The 22,900-nt window shown below is 41.4% G+C and overlaps 1 protein-coding gene across 3 annotated transcripts in view; it reads left to right on the top strand.

Annotated features, from left to right (window-relative positions):
* Window positions 1-7,253, top strand: part of LOC149312857 (uncharacterized) — a 134,656-nt gene extending 127,403 nt beyond the window's left edge. For all 3 annotated transcript variants that reach the window (XR_016281317.1, XM_089525554.1, XM_089525550.1), the window contains one exon: window positions 7,074-7,253. Coding sequence is in view for 2 of the 3 variants with exons in the window: in XM_089525554.1 (XP_089381680.1) it covers window positions 7,074-7,183 (110 nt within the window). In the remaining variant the exon portion in view is untranslated. The remainder of the gene's footprint in view (window positions 1-7,073) is intronic.
* The last annotated feature ends 15,647 nt before the right edge of the window (window positions 7,254-22,900 follow it).

The following is a 22,900-nucleotide window of genomic DNA, read 5'->3' as shown; positions in this document are numbered from 1 at the left end:
GCCAACAGAACCGAGACACAACCCAGCACAAGACTCAGGCCCACCATTGTCCTTCATGGGAACCAATCCAAAAAGCCTATTCCAGAGAGACAGGAAGGACCCAGCCACAAACAATGCTAAACAGGAATGGGAGACTCCCCAAGGCCTACACAGACGCAGAAAACAACAAGAACTAAGATGGCTGGCAACGGCCGTGCCTATTTGCGAGAATTCACACATATAGGAACCCCAAAGATGTCTCTCCAGCCTTGTGGGACACTGAAGAGTTAAATAAATTGAGTTGTTCATTTGCTTAAAAAACAGAAAAAAAATTAGGACATGATTTGCATCTTTTGAATCCTATTACTTTCTGTCCCACTCCCACAACAGTATAAATACACTTTATAACCTGAGGTTTTCCTGGTCCGAAGGCTATGGCAACCTCACGCCGTGGACCCAACCCAGCCTTTGGAGGGTTCAAGATGGAGCCACAAAAACCGACCATAGCTATAGCCATATCCGCAGCAGCATGCTTGTATGGCAACCCTTCAGCGCTGCATCATCTGGATGCAGCACTGGAGGCATGCCATGATGCTGTGTGCCATCATGGCATCCTGGGGGTAGAGTCAGTGTGTGCACCATCAGGACGTTGCACCCTGACACTACCCACAGGCTGGCCTTTCGGGTCGGCCTGTATAGGTCCTTAGTCTTAAAGATGCTGCTACTTTCTTTTCCTTTTCTCTTCTCCCTCCCTTCTTTATATACTTCCTCATTAATAACTTTGCCATCTTGACCACTCTATGAGGTTGCTCAGCCATACATGTTTTAATTTTTGTCTGTGAAATGTTGGACAGTGCTTGTTACACTACAAAAAGATTAACAACATTGCCATGTTAATTCTTTTAAAGGAAACTGTTTCCCCACCTTGATGTTTTACAAGTAGCATCATTACTTATAATGTATTACTTCCAAGCTATGCTATTCTCCATACCAGCATTGCCCAGTTTCTGAGAGAGGTAACCTTAGTGTGCAAAAGAATCAAAATATAGGTTGCAGTCATCAGGACCAGAGGTTCTTGCCTTACCTCAATGGCAACAGAAAGAACTGTGCTGCTCCCGCTATGTATGAAGTAGGCTATAAGCTTAAAATGAGTAATGGGATATTGTATTTTATTGTTTAGGTTTTTTGAGATAAGCCTTCCATTTTAAGGCTCTTCGTGAAAATGCATGCTCATCCTTGGTTGATGCTAAAAAAAAAGACATGTTTTACATATAGATAGTTCCCCGTTTAATCCCTGCTTTCTTCACATAGTTCTGGGAAAGGCTCCTCTTTGGGACTCTGAAATACCACTGCAGGCAACAGAGAAAACATTGTGCTATTAAAGCATCTTCCACTTTAACTGCCCATGTCAGCATCATATGGAATCCTGGGATTTGCAGTTTGGGGGTTGACATTTTGAATTCTAAGCAAGCGATATCTTGGGCTTACTAAACTAAAACCCCTAGAATTCAACAGAATGTTGCCAAGACAATCACAGCGGAATATAGCACTATATCAAAGTAGTGTAGGGTTCAAAGTAGGGTTCACTGAGTTAGGTGGACTATTGGTATAAGCCAGATCTGTGTGTGTGTGTGTGTGTATGTGTACACTTTGTGTGTGACCAAAAGTAACTTCATTACTTTTCAATGTCCTCATTTCTTTTGTTTAAGTTTGCACTTGACTATAAATATTCACCATAGCTCAAGGGCAAGTGTATAATACAGACAAGACACTGAAGCCAAAGAGTTACAGAAAACTCAGCATTCTCTCGTACCGTTAATAGTTTCAAGTACTTCTGAGGCAACCTAAAAATAAATCTGTACAATTCTCAACATGTTACAGATATTACATTTATCACTGAACGGGGGAAGAAGGGAAGAAGAAAGTTGGCTTTCCCCCCCAAAAAACATAATCATTGTAGATTAACTCAAATTTCAAACCCAACATCTTTTAAATATACTAACCTGGGGAATATCAATGCATTGAAGAGTTAGTCACATCAAAGTCAAGTGTGAATTAAAATAGAGCTCACTTGTATATATTGGTTTGTAACCAGAATGAGAAGCTTCTCCCTAGCTTCACAGCTAGAGAATGACATGATAATTCCATTGCAAGTAAATACTGAGGTTGATGCTTCGAATGTCTGCCAAGAAATCTTGCTTTGTTCCTCCTTTCTGGAGGGGTGGGTGTAACTCAGCTATTTAGGTTTATTTACAGGTAATTTTAAAATCCTAAAGATAGATCCTTTTAATTATTAATGTTTCATGCATTTAGATTTCTTTCTATAATATATTCTTACTTCTTTATGTCCTTATAATGATATCTATCGGTCTATATGAGGCTGAATATGACTTGTTCAAGGGTTCCTCCACACAGTCAATAGATCTAGTAAATGTCAGCCTGTTCTAGTCTAGTTCTTCATTGTATGCCTTGTAGTGGTTGTTCCTGTTCTTACATCCAATCATGCCATAAATATACCAGGGTTTTATCCATCTTTCTTTGTCCTTCTTGAGTCTTTATAATAGCAAGGGTTGCAATTTGCTACTTTTCAGGGTAAATTCTACCTTTTCTTTGTTTCTGGGTACATTCTGACTCACTGTGAGCAATGAGAGAGGGGATGACAAAGGAGGTCACTTGAGTAGCTATCTAAATGACCTTTCTTCTTGGGGTGCTGTGCATCTAACAAAGAGCAAAGCAGCCAGCAAAATGGGAATGTGTATGGGAGAGGGAAGAGCAAATATATTGAAATTATGAGCTACACTCAGTTTAGCTGGAAATTTCTACAAAGCTTTTTAAAAGTTAGCCTGCCTTTTCTGCCATCCTCCTTTCTACCAAAGGAAAAAGACTGTCATTGTAGTCAGACAGAGAGTGTGAGTGTCACAGTATGGGCATGGGAGAATAGGAAAAGATAGAACTGACCTAGCTTGGCTACTTGTTACAAGCATTTTCATGGGATACATCCCAAACTCTGATTCTAGGTTAAACAGTCCAGATGGTGTCTAGCCCATTCAGTACCAAATCTGGTGTATATACCCCCCCATAACAAATTTTAAAAACACATCTTTTGCTCCAGATATGCCATCCACTGGGCACCTTGTTCTGACCTCAGAGGGAGCAATGTGTAGCAATGGCTGCTGTACCAGACAGTACAACAGGACATGTAGACAAACAGCCATCTGGCACCACAACAGGAGTGCCAGGTAGCAGGGGAACAGCAGCACTGGGGCCAGAATACTCCACCCTGCCCCCATAGTAGTCTGGCCCATGCAGATAGGGCCTAAGGGGTTGCTAGGGAGGGAGATGGGAAGGAAGAGTGACTGCTTTTTAATATCTACTGAAAGCATCTGTGGGTGGCGCATGTGCAGCTGTGTGATCTGCTATATGTTACCTATGGGGAAGAGACCAGGCAGTTCAGTTCACTCAGGTTTATGACAAAGGTGGAAGGGACCAGAGAGCATTTTCCTCTCTTTTTCAGTGACGTGATAGAACTGTCAAGGTGTTAGTAACAAACAATCTTACTCTTACTCCTGGTAAGAGTAGCATACAATCTTATTCTTACTCCTGGTAAGAGTACCATGTACCTGTTGGGCGATCAAAGTAAATAGTAACCTAACTATCCTATATACTTGATTATAAGTCGGCCTCATGTATAAGTTGAGGGTAGGTTTGGGGACCAAAATTAAGAATTTTTATATGCTCTGTGGATAAGTTGAGGGTAAAACTTAGGGTCTCAGGGCCCTTCCTTCCCCTCTATAGCCTGACTGTCCTCTCAGAAGACAGTCAGACTGGGAATGAGGCTTTGGGGGTGAGTGCTTGCTCTCCATCCTCCTGGATGTCCTTTGCAGGGCAGCCAGGTTGGGGACAAGGCTTGGTGGGTGGCTTCCCTCCTGCTCTCCCCACTGGCTATCCTCTGTGAGGCAGCCAGGCTGGAGCTGAGTCTTCGGGGGCCAGAGCTTGCCCTCCATCTTCCTCTATACCCTGGCTGTCCTCCGTGGGGCAGCCAGGCTGGGGACAAGGCCTCAGGGGACAGAGCATGTCCTCCATCCTTCAGGAGACAGCCAGGCTATGGAAGAGAGTATTATTGTATTGACCTGTGTATAAGTTGAACCAGGTTTTTTTTTTTACAAAATTTTTCGACTTCTACACAAATATATATGGTAGTTCATTTTAAAATGTAACTTTTAAAATGTACAATAGATAAAAAGATAGATAGACAGACAGACAGACAGACAGACACACACACACACACGCACACATATACAGTACAAACAAACTTTCTGTTCACTTTAAATAAAGACTACAATTGCAAATGATTGGGAAGTGGAACAAAGACCACAGTAATAAAAATTCTCACTCAAGAAATAAGAGAAAATTCTAAAGTCTCAAGATCTGGAGCTGTTGCTGAAATATTGCACAATACTTATATGTGTTTGTAAATGGTGTGATGGCTTTTGTACAAAAATAAAATGAAAATGAAAATTAATTGACCTGTATTTCATTATGGTTGTTTTATTTACATTTAATATCATGGAACAGACTGACTGTGCTATACATGATCAGCCAGTACATAATTAGATACTGACAAAAAACACAACTATGTTGTTTGACATGGGAAAGTTCATAGTTTAGCTTAATAATATAAAGTGTGACTTGTCCATCATCTATGGGTTTCCATGGCTGAGCTTTGAACCCTGGGCTCCCAGAGTCCTAGTCCAACAGTCAACACATTATATCACACTGGGCTCTTTATTGCTGTTGTTATTTTCCATCAAATCCAACCGGTTTTACCCCTTATGCCAAATTTAACAAAGTCCCTGTTTGCTCCTGGAAAACCCAGAGCCCTCCATTCTGATATGGGTGGCTATTTGAAATGTATCCTGCTCTGCTGCCTGGTGCATCCACAACTGCTGCCAGTTGCTTGTTCTGACCTCAAAGTGCAGTGACCTGCCATGGTGGTGGACTTGCTGGGTGTTTTAGCAGGACATGCATGTGGTCAGCCACTCAGCATCAGAATGGAGGGCTTTGCAAATGGGGTGGGGGTGGGGGTTGGAGTAGCTCTAGGGCCAGGATACTCCGGGCTACCCTATGCTGGTATAGACAGGACCTGAGAAACTGAAGCAAATAGTAATGAGATGAAGCATTAGGGGCTATCCAGACTGGCCTGAAAGGCCGGCCTGTGGATGGAGTCAGGGTGCAGCGTCCCAATGACACAGGCACTAACTCCATCCCCAGGGTGCCATGATGGCACGTGTTTCCCATCATGACCATACTTGTTCAAGTTTGCATTTCTTGAAAATGGAAAGGTATATTCCTGATAAGGTCTTTACAGTGATAACAATACAACTTTAGCTAATTTTAAAGGCTTCATGAGTTCTGTTCTGTTGTGATTCTGAATACAATTATATCCAAAACAATAGGCCTTACATCCAGATCTTTCAAAAATTCTGTTATTGTTTTAAATTCAGTGCAACTTAATTTTTGCAAATGTTCTCAGGAATGGAACTGTATAATGTTGAATTTTCACTGAGCAAAACCTGTCTTTTCTTCAACCTGTATTAGAGTAAAACTGGAAACAAAGGAGATCCTGTTAACATCAATAAAAATATTGCATAATCAAACAAATAAACAAACAAATAATCAGGAATGTGATTTCTAGGCTAGAAGCTTTTGACACTGCTTGCAAGGAAGAGGACTGTTTTCCTTTACTCTAATTTATTTTCACTCTCTGATTTTTCTTGTCTTTCTTTCTCTGACTAATTGGAAATGATCATTTTCAGTTTCTTCCAGTGACAGATTATTTGTATGCATGCCTGAAGCCTGCAGTCCTAACTCATGGAAATCAATAGCTTAAAACTGCATAGCATGGCTGTTTCCTCTTGTTGCATGTGAGTGGCATTTAATTTGCAGACATCATTTGAGATTAACTACTTTTAAACATGAGTTGTCAATTAAATGCAACCATGCAATAAAACAATTAGTCAAAATTAAAGGATGCATCTCATTGACATGGCAATTTGGGGACAGTGAAATCCAATTCCATGACCTTGTTCTCCTGCCCCATCCCCAGCCAAGGAAGGCAGGACAGCCACTGCATTATATTCTTGCTGGCTCATTGAAGATGTTCACAGGGAAGTTCTAGAATTGCTGAGTCTGGACAAGAGGAGGTTCTAGAACTGTTACTGGCAGTTGCTGCTGCTCACTAGGGCTCGCAGGATGTCAAAAAACAAAACACAAACAAGCAACCAGTAAGAAACAGGTTGCCAAACCCAATCTGTGCAAAGCAGCTTTGACACAACCATTTACATGCTCCTGGAGAAAGTATACCAGCAGACATCATTTGAGATTAACTACTTTTAAACAAGAGTTGTCAATTAAATGCAACCATGCAATAAAGTGATTAGTCAAAATTAAAGGATGCATCTCATAATTATGATGATAGCAATATCCAGAGATATGCAACTAAAGGCTTAGAAGACATTCTGAAGTATTATTTTTATGTTCATGTATCAATAATAACATAAGAAAACACACCAGTGGTTCTGAAATGGTGGAATGGGACCCCCAGGGGGCACATGAGAGTTGATCAAGGGGTGTGTGAGACTTGGAGGCCCTGATCCATCCTCAGCCTCCTCTTTCCAAACTTTTTATGTGTAAAATTTACACATGTGTTGAGTCATTGAATTTACTTAAACAAAACTTTTCAATTTGAACAATGTTATTTCCTTATAACATGTTAAAATATGAATATACATGAATGTACAAGTGAAAATACAAAATATTTTATTCATATACCCTGTGTGTGTGTATGTGGGGGGGGCAACCATGGTCCCAAGGGTAAAATGTTTGAGTACTACTGCCCCACACCAATGAGATTAGACATTCAGCATTTAAAGAACTCTCATCCATTTTTTAGTTCAGTAAAATACATTCTAAGAAAAAAACCCGAGAGATCTTTGACAGGGAAGGCTAAATATTTGACAAAAACAACATATAGCAGAATTCTATAGCATTGAGTCATGGCAGTTAAGAGGTGACAAACTGTTTTAATTTTGCAGTGTGGCTACACCCCCCAAAAGAAGAGGACGGGAGAAAATCTGTGGACAGAGAAGCAAGGAAAACTGTGGAGCATGGTGTACGTGCAGAATTGCAAAGAAGAGCAATATAAACTCTGTATCTGAAGAAGAGCTATATAAACTCTATATCAAATTCTCACCTGAGAATATATCTGAATTACAGTGGATTGGCAGATATATTTTTGCTATTTCTTCCTATGACTCTGTCAAACTCTCACCTGATAATTTGATAAATTGGCACGGTGTTTAGAATGAAAATAAATATACTATATGTATCAGTTGAGAAAAAAATCTGCAAGAGTTCCATGTGTTCATGGCAACAACTCATCACAGTTCAGACTGGCATATTTAGCACACCTTTAAATTTAAGAGTAAAATTATTTCTGACATTCTCATCATTATGAATTTAGCTTCTGCCAACTATGTAAGATTTGAGCTTTCACCATAGATTTCAGTCTTGGTCTTTGGTTTTTATATGATGTCCCTTCCACTTTTGTCTGGCAAATAGCTACCAGCAACTCAGATTTTTCACTGTCGTAAATGCAGTATCCATGACTGCATGAGCTGATTTAAGGATCAATGACACAAAGTCTGTTTTAAATGCTAAAAAGTAAATGAAGTGGTTTTTTTTTTTTTTAAGAAAAAAGATCTCTAAAAAGAAGGTATTTTCCTATTCTATGCAAGCCTGAATGTAATGAATGAATATACAGGTATGCAATACATATACATAGAAAATACACAGATAAACAATTTTAATTGTGTGGGTAAATGCTGAAAACAATGATAACCCAGACACTGGAATTATGCATCCTAGGGGGAAAAAATCTAATGAAAAATACTTACAAGAAATGACAGGAATTATATAGTTGTTACACTGTTTGTCATGGAGATGAAGTATAGAATGTTTTAGCCAAAATCTATGCAGGGGAATTTTCACTTAGCTGAAATTGAGAGGGGGTCAGCTACAAGGACCCTGTAAAACTGTCTCCCACCTGTATACTAAGGGGCCAATGGATCCAAGAAATGATGCAGAGGCAGAAGTCTCCAATTAAAGTATTATTTTTATTTAAAGGGGAAAATCACACAGCAATTCACTGTCACACACTCATTCATTCAAGGTTCAGGAAATCAGGGGTTAGCTTGGAATAGATGTTGAGGCAGAACTACAGGAGATATTTACTATAGATGGGGCTTGCTTCCAGAGTCCAATGGAGTGATGTAGAGTGGGACACAGCTGTTCCAAGAGTGTTGATTGGATGGAAGTGCTGGAGCTAGACTCGAGATCACAGTGACACAGGCGTGTTACAGACCGCCGGATTGCGGCGGTCTGCTACCACCGCCGGTTGCTGCGTCCGGGAACCGCAGCAGCCAAACGGCGCGGTTCCCGGACGCAGCAAAGAAGGAGCGTGAAAATCGCAGTCCTTCCTGGGTCCCGGATGTGACGCCGCGAGGCACTAGTCATGCACTCGCGGCGTCATATCCAGGGCGCAACGTGCGGACGCAGAGCGTCCGCTACGTAAAGATGGCGGCCCCCATGTGGACAGGCGGCACCATCTCTTACGCGCTCCGTGCGTACTAGGGTTGGGGGCCGTGAGGAAGAGACGGCTCTTCCTAACCCTAGTATGTGCGGAGCGCGTACTATGCGCACGTTTGTAACGCGCCACAGTGTCCCCATGAACTGCAAACTAGCAAGTTAGGGGTGATTTTTGCTGCATGGCAAAGGTGTTAGATTGTAATCTGATCTGGCAATATTCGAGATAAATGGGAAAGGGATTAAGTTGTCAGTTGGCCCATCAGGTGAGACATCTAGGCAATCATTGCCCATTCTTCTGATTATGGAGGTGATAACTCCCAAACTGCCTTCCTGTCTTGGGATGGGATTTTCCAGGTGGGCTTGGTGTGACCTGCCTGTCATTGCAGAGGTCATCTACAGGGTACATCTGGGGTCATAAGGAATGCCACACACACACCAAAATTCAGAAAAATGCACTTTGGCTAACAGTGTATTCTTTCAATAGTTTTCTATTGGTCTATCACATGTATTTGGTTTTTAAACCACATCCAATGGTTGTTTATGGGAATCTTGCAAGTACAGCATGACTATAAAGTCCTTCTAGGATACAAGACAACATCCACTTCATATTCATCTATTAGACCAGAGTGTGTTTCATACCAGTTATTTCAAGATAGGTTACAGACCATTCAGTACAAACGTGTATAAAAGAGTCATGAATTGTTTTCATCTCAGGAAAACAGATTCCAACAGGCCACACTGTCAGAATCTATCCTGTCGGTGCTGTTCAGTATAAATAAGGTTTAAATATCAGTTTGCTTATGTGCCATTGGTAAACCCATTGCCATGAAGTGTTGTGTTGCAAAGTCATAGAAGATCCACCAAGGCTTACTAACTGAAAAAGTCAGAGCATCCTTACCTCCTGCTTAGTCAGCACTCTCTGGGATCTCCGATTGCTAGAGCAAGGAGGAAGCAAGCTAATTCTTACTTTTGAAGTATCTGTTGTCAGCCAGAATATGATACTGAGCTTGAAATACATTGTTTCCGGCAATCAGTGCTATTTCATTGGCTTTGGCAGAAATAAAAAAATTTCAAAAGTATATATCAGAATATCAGGCGTACTTCAGAATATCACAATGGAAGGATTTTGAAACACAGTATTCCTTAGCCAAACAATGATTTTGTTTCAGAAATTCATTCTAAGCTGCTTCATTACATACATTCACAGATCATTTGCAACTGTCAGTGCAGGACTACAAAATATGACATTATACTACCATTGCTATAGCAGCATGATAGCAGGTTTACTGCCCTATATGTGGTTCTAAATATTTCAGATTAGGCCACACATTATGGCATTAGGCAGCCAGTGCTACCACTGCATAATCTCAGGTTTCCTCTTTTAGACATAATTCTAAATATTTCAGATTAGGTTCATGACAATTGATCCAACAACTGTTTATCTCAGTGATGACAATTTTAGAAACATATCTTATAAGCAAATACCTTTAAAAATATTATTAAACTTGGCCTGTGAAAGAGGTGGTGAATAAGGCATCTATTGTATGGACACACATAATTATTGGTTCAGGAGATACATATTTGAGGTAGCCTCAAATAAATTCATTTTTTGCTTTTCCAAAGTGGGTGTGGTTCATGGAAATCCCCACCCAATGAAATTAATATGATTGCTGTTGATATCTTTTTACATATACTCACTCACTAAACTAGATATTCCCTAAAATGTCCAGAAACTTCATAAATGGCTTTTGGTGCAGCATATACAGCTGTGGCCTGGTGAAAAACAAAAACTGGAAAACAACACCCTGAAATTTGAAAGTACTTTTATGCACAATAACATGTTTAATCCCTAGTGAGCCATGTCTCCTTCCCCAATAACATCTAATAGTGGAATTTAAAATATGGATTCGCCCATAGTGTAAAAGCAAAAACTGGCTTGAGTGTGATCAAGTTACTGTGTACCAGCCACCACTGTTAAACTTTCTTAATCCATTTAGCAAATATTTATGTTTTAGGGTTGCTGGTAGTTTATCCCCTTTTAGAGATAGACCATTGCATACCTCTCAACAAAAGATGAAGGATTTATGTACACAGATTATTAACTTGAAGATGGCAAGATCTTGGAAGGAAGTTAAGTGAATGTCTAATTAACAGCATGATCTGACCTCTTTAACTTTGAATGAGGCTTCCCCAATTAAATTTTCCTGTGCCTGGTTTTAAATAGCTGCTCACAGCTGTGGGCATTTGATTTATTCCCCGATGAGTGTCAGGGATGCTGACCAGGACTAGAAAACATCTATTTTTAATTTAGATCTTTATGCTAGACTAAGATCATTGCATCATTTTCGTCATGCATTTTAGTGACAGTCTCTTAGTTTTTGCATTATTTTTAAAAGTATAGTATAATAGTGTGAGAGAGGGTATTTGAAGATGGAAAGCATATTTTACATTATTTTCTATTGTTCCAGACAAGCTATCATTTATTTGTCTGTTTGTTTGATTTATATCTTGTCCTTCTTCCAAAGATGGACCCAAATCAATACAATACAGTTTATGAGACAGAGTATTTGAAGATATTTATTCCCATTATTCCAGGGAGTATTGACTGATTGGTTCAATTTATATCTCACCTGTCTCACAAAATTTTCATGAGGACCTGAAGAATGGTTGTAAATTATTTGTATTTGGTTTTGTGTGTGTGTTTTAAAGAATGTTTGGGTGCCAAACGTCCAGTTATCTTTACCTGAAACAAGTATGCTTAATGGTGCATCCACCTCTTCTGGCATGGCTGCTTCATCCCAACAGGAAGTTGGATACAGAGAAAATTATACCAGTTGCACCAAAAACACAATGCAGGTTGACTGGCTGTGTTAGGTTTCTTTCACGCTGCACAATTATACCACTTTGATATCACTGTATCCTATGGATTCCTAGAATTTGTAGTTTACTGAAGCACTAGTGCTCTCTGGTAGAGAATTCTAAATATCTCACAAAACAAGGAATCCTAAATGATGCAGCCATGCCAGTTATAGTGGTTTGTTGTTGTTCTTAGGTGCCCTCAAGTCAATTTCAGCTCATGGAGACCCTGTGAGTGAGACACCTCCAAATCCCCTGTTTTCAATCGCTCTGTTCTGGTCCTGCATGCTCAGGGCTGTGACTTCCTTGATTCCATACACTTAATACACAGACTTCCCTCTACCTCTTCTAGCATTATTGTCTTTTCTAGTGAGTCATGTCTTCTCATGATGTGTCTGAAACATGACAGCCTCAGTTTAGTCATATTGGCTTCCAGTGAGAGCTGGATCTTCTCTAGGACACATCTGATTGTCTTTTTGGCCGTTCATGATATCCTCAGCACTTTCTCCAGCATCACATCTCAAATGAGTTCATTCTCCTTCTGTCAGCCTTCTTCATTTTCAGCTGTCACATCCATACATGGTGATGGGGAATACAATGCTTTAACTTTAGTGTTCAGTTTTATGTCATTGCACTTTGGGATCTTGTCTAGTTCTTCCATAGCTGCCCTTCCCAGTCCTAGTCTTCTAATTTCATAATGGTCATCTCCATTTTGATCAATCATTGATCCAAGGTAAGAGAACTTTATAACTATTTCAGTTTCTTTGTCATTTAGATTGGTATTGAGATACTTTACTTGTTTAGCATGAAAGAGCTTAGGTCCAAAACTCACTGCAGAAATAATCCAGTTTGAGACTGCTTTAACTGCCCTGTCTCAATGCAAACACATGCACAGCTCATTTCCTGAAGTGTATGGTGAGATGTCTGAAGTTTCTTTTCTTTAAGGCCAGAAACTGTATTTGGGAGAGAAAAAGAGGCTTGTGGGGTTTCTTAATATATAACAAAATGAAATTAATTGTTAAAAGTGGGCCAAGGATGGTACATATCATGAAAACAATAGGATGGGACAATGAGGATAAAAGACATATCAAAAATTGTCCATCTAAACAAAACAGAGATATTAGTAAGGATAATTCTATAATGTCACACTAGATCAAACAAGAAACAGAGGAATAATAATGACAGAAAAGGCATGCATTGCACATGCTACTGCTAGTATTTCCTGAGTCAAGCAAAAGTTATCCCTCTTCTCCCATAAACAGGAGTCTGACAGCAAGCCCTGACCTGTCTGTAGCTAAGTATAGCATGGCCAGGTGAAAAATCACTATCATGCAAATTAAGGCATGAATAAAAAATAAGCCTCTGAAAAAATACATGGAGTCATAGAGTTGGAAGAGACCACAAGAACCATCCAGTCCAACCCCCCTGCCATGGAGAAATTCACAATCAAATAACCTCCAAAAGGTGGCCATCTAGGCTCTGTTTAAAGATCTCCAAAGAAGGAGACTCCACTGTTCTCTGAGGGAGTGTGTTCCACTGTCAAAGAGCTCTTACTGTCAGCAAGTTCCTTCTAATGGAATAACACATTCTTTTCCTGTAGCTTGCATGCGTTATTCCATGTTCTATTCTCTGGAGCAGTAGAAAACAAGCTTGCTCCATTCAGATGTATCTTTGTTTAAATTCTAGGCTCAGGTGAGACCATTTTAAAAGGAAGATCTCTCTGTTGCTATCTCTCTACAACCCTTCAGATCTCATCTTCCAGCATTCCTGCCAGTAAGAGGCTAGAGACATCTGTATGATGCTCCCTAGAAGGGCCAGATAGACAACCATTGCTCCGTTAACTAGGGCACATTACAGACTGCCCAAAAGTGGGCGGTCTGCTGCTGCCATCATTAGCTGTGCCGAGAAGCCCCAGCGGCCAGACCGCAAGGCTTCCCGGCGCAGCTAAAAAGAAGCGCCAAAATGGCACTTCTTTTTGGCCCTGGAAGTGGCGCCGTGAGGCGCGAGGCGCGCACTTGTGGCATCACTTCCACCGTGTCACGTCCAGACGTTGTGCGTCCAAGATGTAAAGATGGTAGCATCCATGTGGACGGGCGCTGCCATTTACTACGCGCTCTGCGCGTACTAGGAACAGGGCCGGTTAGGAAGGTAAGATCCTTCCTAACCCTAGCACGCCCCTTTCTAACCCTAGTACGCGCAGAGCGCGTAGTAAATGGCGGTTTGTAACGCGCCAAAGTCTCTGATTGTGAAGGTCCTTTTTATAAAGGCCTTTTATTCCTGGCCAGGATGATGAAGAGGTGGGCCTGGAGAAACAGAGACATTTGGTATTGGGTTGCAAAAGCATGTCTGCAGTATCCAATGCAATAAAGCTTGAGTTGGGGGAAAGGACAGAATTCTGCTTTAGTTGATTCTGTAGTTGTGTGCCTGCCTATAACAGGCAAGGTAAATAGCAGCTGCCTCCAGAAGCCATTTCTGAGGATGCCTGAAAAGTGACTAATGCAATGCATGCCTTTTCTAGCATTATTAATAAAACAGATATATAAGAGGAGAGCCAATAACACTTCCTCCCTGCATGCTAAAAAAGAAAGAAAGAAAGAAAGAAAGAAAGAAAGAAAGAAAGAGCATAAATCTCAAAGTTTGAACACCAAAATGGAAATGCTAAGAAAAGTGAAGTGAGAAAACTATCCTTTGATGCAGTTTAGAAGAAACCTTCAAGAGGTCCTACAAGTTCAAAATGTTTTTGTTGACTTATACAAGACTTACATGCCCTGGTTGTTTCATTTCACATGTGTATATTGTTAATTTTAAATAAAAAGATTGCTAAAACATGTTGAACTGCCCTTCTCCTTTTGTGGTGTAGCAAGCTACTCTTGCTCTTTCCATGCTGTTTCTGCCAGTACTACCAAATTTTCTGTTTAAGAAACAATGGCCATCAGCACACCCCCTTTGTTAACTGAAGGGTGTCTGTATTCTCTTTTTGTCTTACCCTGAATAGTGTGTGAAAGAGGCTACACTGAAAATAAAAGAATGAAATACTGGAAGAACATGGCATAGCATTTCATTAATGACTTATCTTTTGACACACTTTTTCTTTCCTGAAATATTCAGCTGTGGCCATGCAAGCATGTTTGGATGGGGACATACTCTTATCACTGATGCAGTGAGCATGAATTTACTCTTATATTTTCAGATTGTGGGGAAGCTCCTTCCTGTTCTGCCCCGTTTCTGCCTCTGTTTTAGTTAGTTAGACATGGCTCTAAGGCAGACTGTTTTGACAGATGGACCTTCAGATTTATGAGCAGGTTGGTGATATATATGTGTGTGTCACCTGGGGAGAAAAAACCCTCTCACTTCAAAATGATCGGCAAGCAGAGCAGTTTGCAAACTGTGAAACCAAGATGTGGTACTGCTCTACATTTCATATATTTACTAAGAAATGCAAATGATTACAAAGATTATAATTATGATAAGAGGATTATTTTACACTTATAACAGATGCATCCTTGTCTTGTTTGGGTAGTTTCATCACATCTTGTCATTGTGGGGAGACTCTGCTGACCTGCTTCTTTATGTCAGGCAAACCCATGCCTAGGTCTTGGTTTTATCTTTGTCAGGGTGCTTCAAGGCCAGCTGTCCCCAAGTCTGCTGCCGGCCAGTGTGTTGCTCTGCTTCCACTAGTGAAGTTGAGGTCAGGGGCAGATTGCTGTCTGGAAGCTAAGAGGTGACGTCAGCGTGTAACTTACTGGGGTAGTTAATCTCTTGCTGGAAGGATGTACTTTAATAATGAACTCAGTAGGGAGACTATGACACTTGAGGCAGCATATTGTATGCAATTTTTGGTGCTATAACACAAATGGGAATGGCCTATAATTAAGATTTGCCTTGGCTAGATGTATGATTCTGCTAAAGTAATATCTTACAGATTGAAAACCAGGTCTGTTTTGAGCTTGTGATCCATTGCCACTAAAAATTAAGGGTCTGTTTCCCAGTAGGTATACATCTCTTTAGACATAAATATGAAAAACCTAGATTTATTTGGAAAGTTATTATGGGATGAATATGATGACAGTGACAACAACAACAACTGAATTATGCAATAACTGATGTGATTTCCTTAGGTGAAACAACTCCCATGGTTTCACAAAATATTAAACAAAATAAAAATTGGATGTACTATTTCATGTTTGATATGACATTGCACTCAGTGTGGAAAGTAAAGACTACATCACACTCCAGAAGCTTTATGATAATATTGGTCATGCTAATGGGTATTCTTGACCACTGAGCAATGTTAGTTTTGGCAATTCTGTTTGTTTATTATTATTTGAACCATTTACATCCTGCTTTTCTGTTGAAAAGACTCTTAGAAAAACTTACATATCAATACAAATAAATAAAGACAGTTCCTGCCCTCTGGCTTAAAACCTAGAAAGACAAAACAGAAAAGAAAAAGAGGATGAGGAAGAGAAAGAGAAATAAGACAATCCAAACATATGTTCTCTAATGTTGTGTGGTTTCTATAATGATCAGATATAATGCCGATGAAATTCTATAATGAAATCAGACACTGTTAGTCTTCTTATCATGACCACCTAGAACAGAAGCAGCTCAAGGAAAGGAGGAGCCAAAGTGACTGATCTACTGGCTGAGCTGATAAGGTGGTCCTCTTTCCTATCTCTCCCTATGCTATAACTTGGTGGAATGACTGTTGGATGGCACTTGGTAGAGAGGCAAAGGGCCCGTACAGACAGGCCAAAATAAAACTGCTTCAGGTCACTATGGAGGTATGCTGTTTAAATGATGCGGGGACGTAGCCGGGGGGGGGGTCCTTGGGGTCTGGACCCTCCTTCCATTAGAAAAATGAATGGTGTGTGCTGCTGCACCGCGCCACTCAAGCCCCATTATAATGGTGGCACTTAGTCTGGACCTCCCCCCCTTCTTAAAATCCTAGCTACGTTCCTGAATGATGCATGCGTCCTAAGAGTCCAGAAGCCGTGCCAAAGCCACACTCTAGTCCTTAGGACTGGAGCATGGCTTTGGCACGGCTTCCAAACTCTTAGGATGCATGCATCATTTAAACAGCATACTTCCAAAGTGAAACAAAGAAGCTTTATTTTGGCCTGTCTGTACAGGACCTAAGTTGCCTATTCTGGAGCGTTGATGTTGTGATCCTGGTTTTCCCTTCTTAATACAGGCACACACAAAGGATAAAAAACATATACACATTTTCCAGGTAAGCAAAACTCCAGGTACAATAATATTAAGAAAACTCTGTGTGTGTGTGTGTACACATGCGCATGTACATGTATACTCACATGCAAAGACTGGCTAAGTGACATCAAAGTTAAGTCTAGTGATATAATTTGGGGACTTCTAAAAATAAAGTGGAAGCTTCCTAGGTTCTGCATCTGTACCTGGAAGTCCAGAAATATGAGTCTATGTACAAATTGCTTGTCAACTTAAGGCAAACCCATGAAAATCATAGGGTTTCCCTCGGCAGGGAATACTCAGTTCCTTCCTCTAAGCCCACAGCAGCTGGTATTCATTGGCAGTCTCCCATCCAAGTACTAACCAGTATTCACCCTTCTTAGCATCCAAGATGATACAGACTTTGGTGCCTTTAGGGTGTTTAGGACCTTTCCAGATACATAGAAGGCCCTTAAGAAAGCATTGCTACTATACTGATGCCCTGCTTCTTGCTTTGTCACCATTTATTTTTACCAGAGAAAGATCACTGATTTTGTTTATATTGCTGAGGTAAATGGTCTTTTTATTATTAAGATCAGCTTAGGAAGTCCTAAGAAGGGGGTTCTGTCCTGACATGACTGCATACACATTGAGTAACAACTGCAGGACTCCCATATTGGAGGTCTGGTGAACTGAAATTTAAAAGGTACTATCTGAAGTGCTGATATATTTGGAGGTGGGGGAATAGGCTTCAGAACTTTGGCCAGCTCATTTAAAGATCTGACTAAACTCAGAAACAGATTCCCTGCCCCACTGTCATGGAAACCACCAGCTTCCAATGTAAAAAATGATAAGCACTGCATGGAATGAGATGTTTGTCTCTTTCTCCTCACTACTTAAAAATAAAGACTTAATAGATCCAACAGGGATGAGGAATGTCCTGCAGATGTCACTGGATCCCTCATCAAAGGGATGGAAATAATATTCAAAAATATTTGGGGGAAAAATCTGGCTTTTTGAGAGCAGAGAAAGCTTGACAAAAAGAACCATGGAATGATGGGAATCTTCACAGTTTGGCATTTTTCTGCACAAAATTTGCACATGGTAGTTTTGAACAGGAAATACACATGGTTGATCATGCATAGAAAACAGCATTTTCTGTGCAAAACAATCACAGGGGAATTTTGTGCAGAATAAGTCCCCCAAATGTAAATAGCCTTTGAAAACCGTGATTTGCAAAGATTTTCTTGCAGGAGGAAGAGAACTGCTTAAATGACTCATCTGAGGGCCACACACACTCCCCCACCCCTGGCCTAGGTCTAAGCGAAATAAATTCTGTGGACAATGCCTTTTCTTTCTATATTTTTGCTTTAATCATCACTTTATGCCACCAGCTTTCTATTGTGCCTGCCTGGGTATCCTCTTCCCCAGAAAACATTCCCCATCCTTCCAAGGCCCTGTAGTCAGCGACAATTTTGACAGTAGATGTGATGATGAAGCATTTTCATGTGGATGCAAGGATAAAGCACATGTATACTTTTTAACCTCTGGAAGGAAACTCGGCTTAGTGATACCGGAACTTATCCCAGGCAAGTCCTGATCTGAGTGGCGTTTGGTGAGCTGCATACTTCTTGGTCTTTGATATCTTTGCAGGAGCAAAGGAAGCCAGTAAAGACCACCTTACTCTCTGTTTGCTATTTATTAGCAAAACCTGTAGCTTATTCCTAAGGTACTAGCAAGCATTCTGGTGGCATTCTCACTTACAGAAGGATGAGAGTGCCTCCCAAAGCCAGTTCACTCCCTTATCTGGAAGAATGAAATGGCAGCAGGGTCTTAGTGTTATGAAAGGGCAACAAATGGCTAGTTTGCGGCTTTATTATGGCCTAAATCCACTTATTACACCCTGATAGCCTAAATCCATTGGTTCAATGGGAACTTGGTAAGCCAGTACATATCGTATATACTCGACTATAAGTTGACCTCATATATCAGTCGAGGGCAAGTTTTGGAGCCAAAATTATGCATTTTGCTATGACCCGTGGATAAGTTGAGGGTAGAATTTAAAGGCATATAGCAAAGGATCTAAAGGATGAAGCAGTAATAATAATAATATAGTTTATTTATACCTCCCGCCTCTCCCTCGGATTGAGGCGGGATTACAACCTTAAAAGACACTTAGTACAATCAATACAACAATAAAATACTAACACTGAATTTACCAAGAATTCTTATTAGTTCTCTAAAAATTACAATTCGTCCATTAGCCAACAATCAGAGTCAAGGAAGAGCAGTCGTCATAACCTTTTTATATGGAATCCAGTGGATAAGCCCGTCGGAAGAGATCCCTTTTGAGTGCCTTCTTAAAGGCCTCTAAGGTAGTAATGAGACGGATCTCTTCCGGTAGGTCATTCCATAATCTTGGGGCCACGGCAGTGAATGCCTTATGTGAAGTTGTCATTAACCTGGTATTATAATATTCTAGTAAGAACTTCCCAGATGTTCTGAGAGTGCGGGACGGATTATGTTGGGAGAAGCGCTCCCGCAAGTAACTCAGGCCCGAGCCATGTAGGGCTTTAAAGGTAATAACCAACACATTGTATTGCACCTGGAAGCTAACTGGCAGAGAGTGAAGAGATTTCAGCATTGGTGTTATATGGTCAAACCTAGATGTTCCAGTGACCAATCTGGCTGCTGCATTTTGAACCAATTGAAGCTTTCGAATTTGGTACAAGGGTAGCCCCAAGTAGAGCGCATTGCAGAAATCTAACCGAGAGATTACCAGTTCAATTACCACTGCTTCAAGGTCCTTTCGGTCCAGGTAGGGAAGCAGTTGGCGTATCAACTGAAGCTGATACCAAGCACTCCTGGCCGTCGCAGAGCAAAACAATGTCAAAGAACTTATAAAATTCCAGCAGACGTAACTCTTTGTGCTTACTCTTAAGGTTGGATGGATGGGAGAGTAGAGGGAGTCAGTGTTTCACATATTATACTCTTGCTTTTCATCAGGAGATGGTTCATTCTTAAGAGTTAAGATGCAATACTTACATTGACCCATGGATAAGTTGAGTCAGCTTTTTGGAGTCAGCTTTTTGCCTTAAATTTCTAGATTTATACATGAGTATATACAGTAGATTACTGCCATGCCCAAATAGGTATCTGTGTTTAAGGCAAACAGATATTAACGAATTCAGGAGCACCTTTGAGACTAACTAGGGAGAAAACAAATTTCCAGCATATGTTTTTAAGCACTACATTGAACTGCATGTGATGAAGTAGTCCATGAAAGCTTATCCTAGAAATTTGTTTTCTCTAGTTATTCTCAAAGGTGCTTCTGGCTTCCTTCATGGTTTTTCAACACTTTTGCTGTTGTTGTTGTTGTTGTTGTTGTTATGTTTATTTATATCCCGCTTTCCTGCCAGTACAGGGACTCAAGGCGGCTTGAAAATCTAAAACAGTCCAAGTTAAAATACTATAAAACATTCAATATACAAGTTAAAAAAAACACCAATTAAACAATTCAAATAATTAAAAACATAACCTTTTCAAAATGTAAAGTTTAAAACTCTTTAAAACAAAAACAAAACAAAATGTTTCCTTGGTTTGATGGCTCTGCTCTTGTTGGGACTCACAAGCAGATTTCAAATTGCGTTTCTGTTGAGGGAGCACTTTGTGGATTTTCTGTCACAAGTGCTAATACAACTTGGTTGGTTTGGGAATAAGGTGCTTTTAGCAGGGTAAGTGGATGGGGATCTGGTGCCTTTAGGATACCTACACAGGGTCAGCCCTGGTTAGTACTTGGATGGGACACTTCCAAGGGATACCAGGCACTGGAGGCCATATTTCAGAGGAAGGAACTGGCAAAACCACCTGAGTATTCCTTGACTTTGGCTCAATGCTATGGAATTTGGGGATTGTAGTTGGCTGTGGCATCAGAGCTCTCTGACCGACCGAGAAGGCTAAATGTCTCACAAAACTACAATTCCCAGAATCCCATACCATTGAGCCATGACAGATGAAGTGGTGTCAGCCTGGATTATTTCTGCAATGTGGATGCAGCCTAAGAAAACCGATTGAAATTCATGGGGTCACCATAGGTTGACAGGTGGACAGAAGGCACAATGGGACAACCTTTTCTGTTTTGCTTCAGGGTCCAAAATGCCTTGCAACCCCACTCCTTTCCACAGCAACAAGGGAGAAGTCCTAGGATGCTATTACAGCACTGGTCCTTTTTAGGGTGCATCCATACTGCAGAAATAAATAATCCAGGTTGACACTCCTTTAACTGAACTATGGAGTTCTCCGAGTTGTAGTTTCGTGAGATATTTAGGCTTCTCCCTCAGACACTTCTGGTGCCACAACAAACTACAGATTCCAGGAGTCTTCCGCTGCTGAATTCTTTAACTGCATGGAGCCGTGGCAGCTAAAGTAGTGTCAAAATGGATTATTTCAGCTGTGTGGATGCAGCCTTAAGAGATGTATGTTGTTTGGCATACAGTAAAGCAGCTGCAACTTTGAGCCCTTCCAAACTGCACATTAAACGTGACACAAGGAGCTGCAGACAGTGGTGGAAAGGAACCCTCCCTTTAACTTACTGTCTACAATTGACTATAAATTGACCTCATGTATAAACTGGGGGCAGGTTTTGGCATCAAAATTAGGGGATATGATATGATCGATGTCTAAATAGAGTAGAAGGGGGACAGTACTTCCAGGACAGATTTGTCTTTTGCCAGGGGATGGTTCCACACACACACACACACACACACACAACTTGTTCCTCCATATTTGCTAGGGTTAGGGACACAAGACCCCCATGAATATGCTTTTACCTGAGAAGACACCTCTCTGGGAATGTTTGATCCTCCAGTGCAACTCTGTGGTCAACGTGGGACAGACACTGAGCGTAGAACTGAACTGAGGGAGCTACAAAGGCTAGTAGAGTATTCTCTCTAGGACTCTCTAAGTCCTCCAGAGCAACTTTTAGTTAAAGGTGTCCATAGAGTTGCACTGGAGCAGGACCTAGATATTCCTGGAGAGAACATATGAATCAAATCCGTGAATAATCAAATCTGCAAATATTAAAACCGCAAATATGGAGGGATGAGTGCATATATATATATATATATATATATATAAGTTAAAGTGAGAGCCAGTATGGTGTAGAGGACTGAGTCTTGGGCTGTGACTCTGGAGACTAGGATTCGAGTCCCAGGTGACCTTGGACAAGTCTTAGGCTCATATGCTCTCAGCCTCAGAGGAAGAAGGCAAGGGCAGACCTCCTTTGAATAGCTTTATCTGCCCTGGCTCAAGGCTATGGAATTCTGGGAGCTGGGGTTTGTTGTGGACCCTCCGCTCTGGGCCCCACGACTAACTCCAACTCCCAGAATCCCATAGCCTTGAGCCAGGAGGCTTAAGGGCCAAAGCGGGTTATCATCATTCCTCCCGCGTGGATGTCTCCCGGCGAGCGAGGCTGAGCTGCTGAAGGGGAGGCTTCCCAGTGGCTGATCCCTGAAGCAAATCCAGCCTGACTCTGGCATCGCAAAGCAGCCTCCCTCCCTCCCTCGCTGCCTGCCTCCGCCTCCCTTTCCTCCTCGGAGCGCCTGCCTCACGCAGCCCCCGCTGCCTCCCATGATCGCCAAGCAGAAGCAGCGAGCCTCTTCCCTCCTTGCGCTCCTTCCCCTTCCCTCCCCCCAAAACAGCGGGGTTCTTCAAACTGACATGTTCCTCTTCAGCCTCCGCTTTCTGCCTCCATCCCCAGCTCTGATCCTCCCCACCAACTGATATAAGACCCCTAAAGAAAGAAGAAGAAAACCAGCTCTCTAAAACTTATTTTCTTTCTTTTCAAATGTCGCCTTTCTGTCCCAAAAGGACCCGAGGCGGCTCACAAAAGGAGACCTTCTTCTCCAGGACTTCGCCCAAAGCAGCCCAAACTACCTTCCGCTCCCAGAAGCGCGGCCTCGGCACCAGGGCGCCTTCTTCTTCTTAGGCAGCCAAGGATGCGGTGCCTCCTCCTCCTCCTCCCCGCAAAGCCTTAGTAGCCATCCTTGCGGGGCTCCGGAGGGAAAGCAAGCCTTCCTCCTCCTCCTCCTCCTCCTCCTCCTCCCGCCTCTCCACTCCCTTCTTCTTCTTCTCCTTCTCCTCTTCCTTCTCCTTAGTTTGCTGATGCGCAGGTTCAGGAGGCTGGCCTCGGCCCAAAGGATCCCGACTCTTCTGCCTCTTCTTGGACTACTAC

The sequence above is a fragment of the Sceloporus occidentalis genome, unplaced genomic scaffold, assembly GCF_023333645.1.
Source record: "Sceloporus occidentalis isolate IW3139 unplaced genomic scaffold, rSceOcc1.0.p SCAF_5, whole genome shotgun sequence".
In the NCBI taxonomy this organism is placed as follows: domain Eukaryota; kingdom Metazoa; phylum Chordata; class Lepidosauria; order Squamata; family Phrynosomatidae; genus Sceloporus; species Sceloporus occidentalis.
The sequence above is the reverse complement of the archived record's forward strand: the minus strand, read 5'-3'. Positions and strand labels throughout refer to the sequence as shown.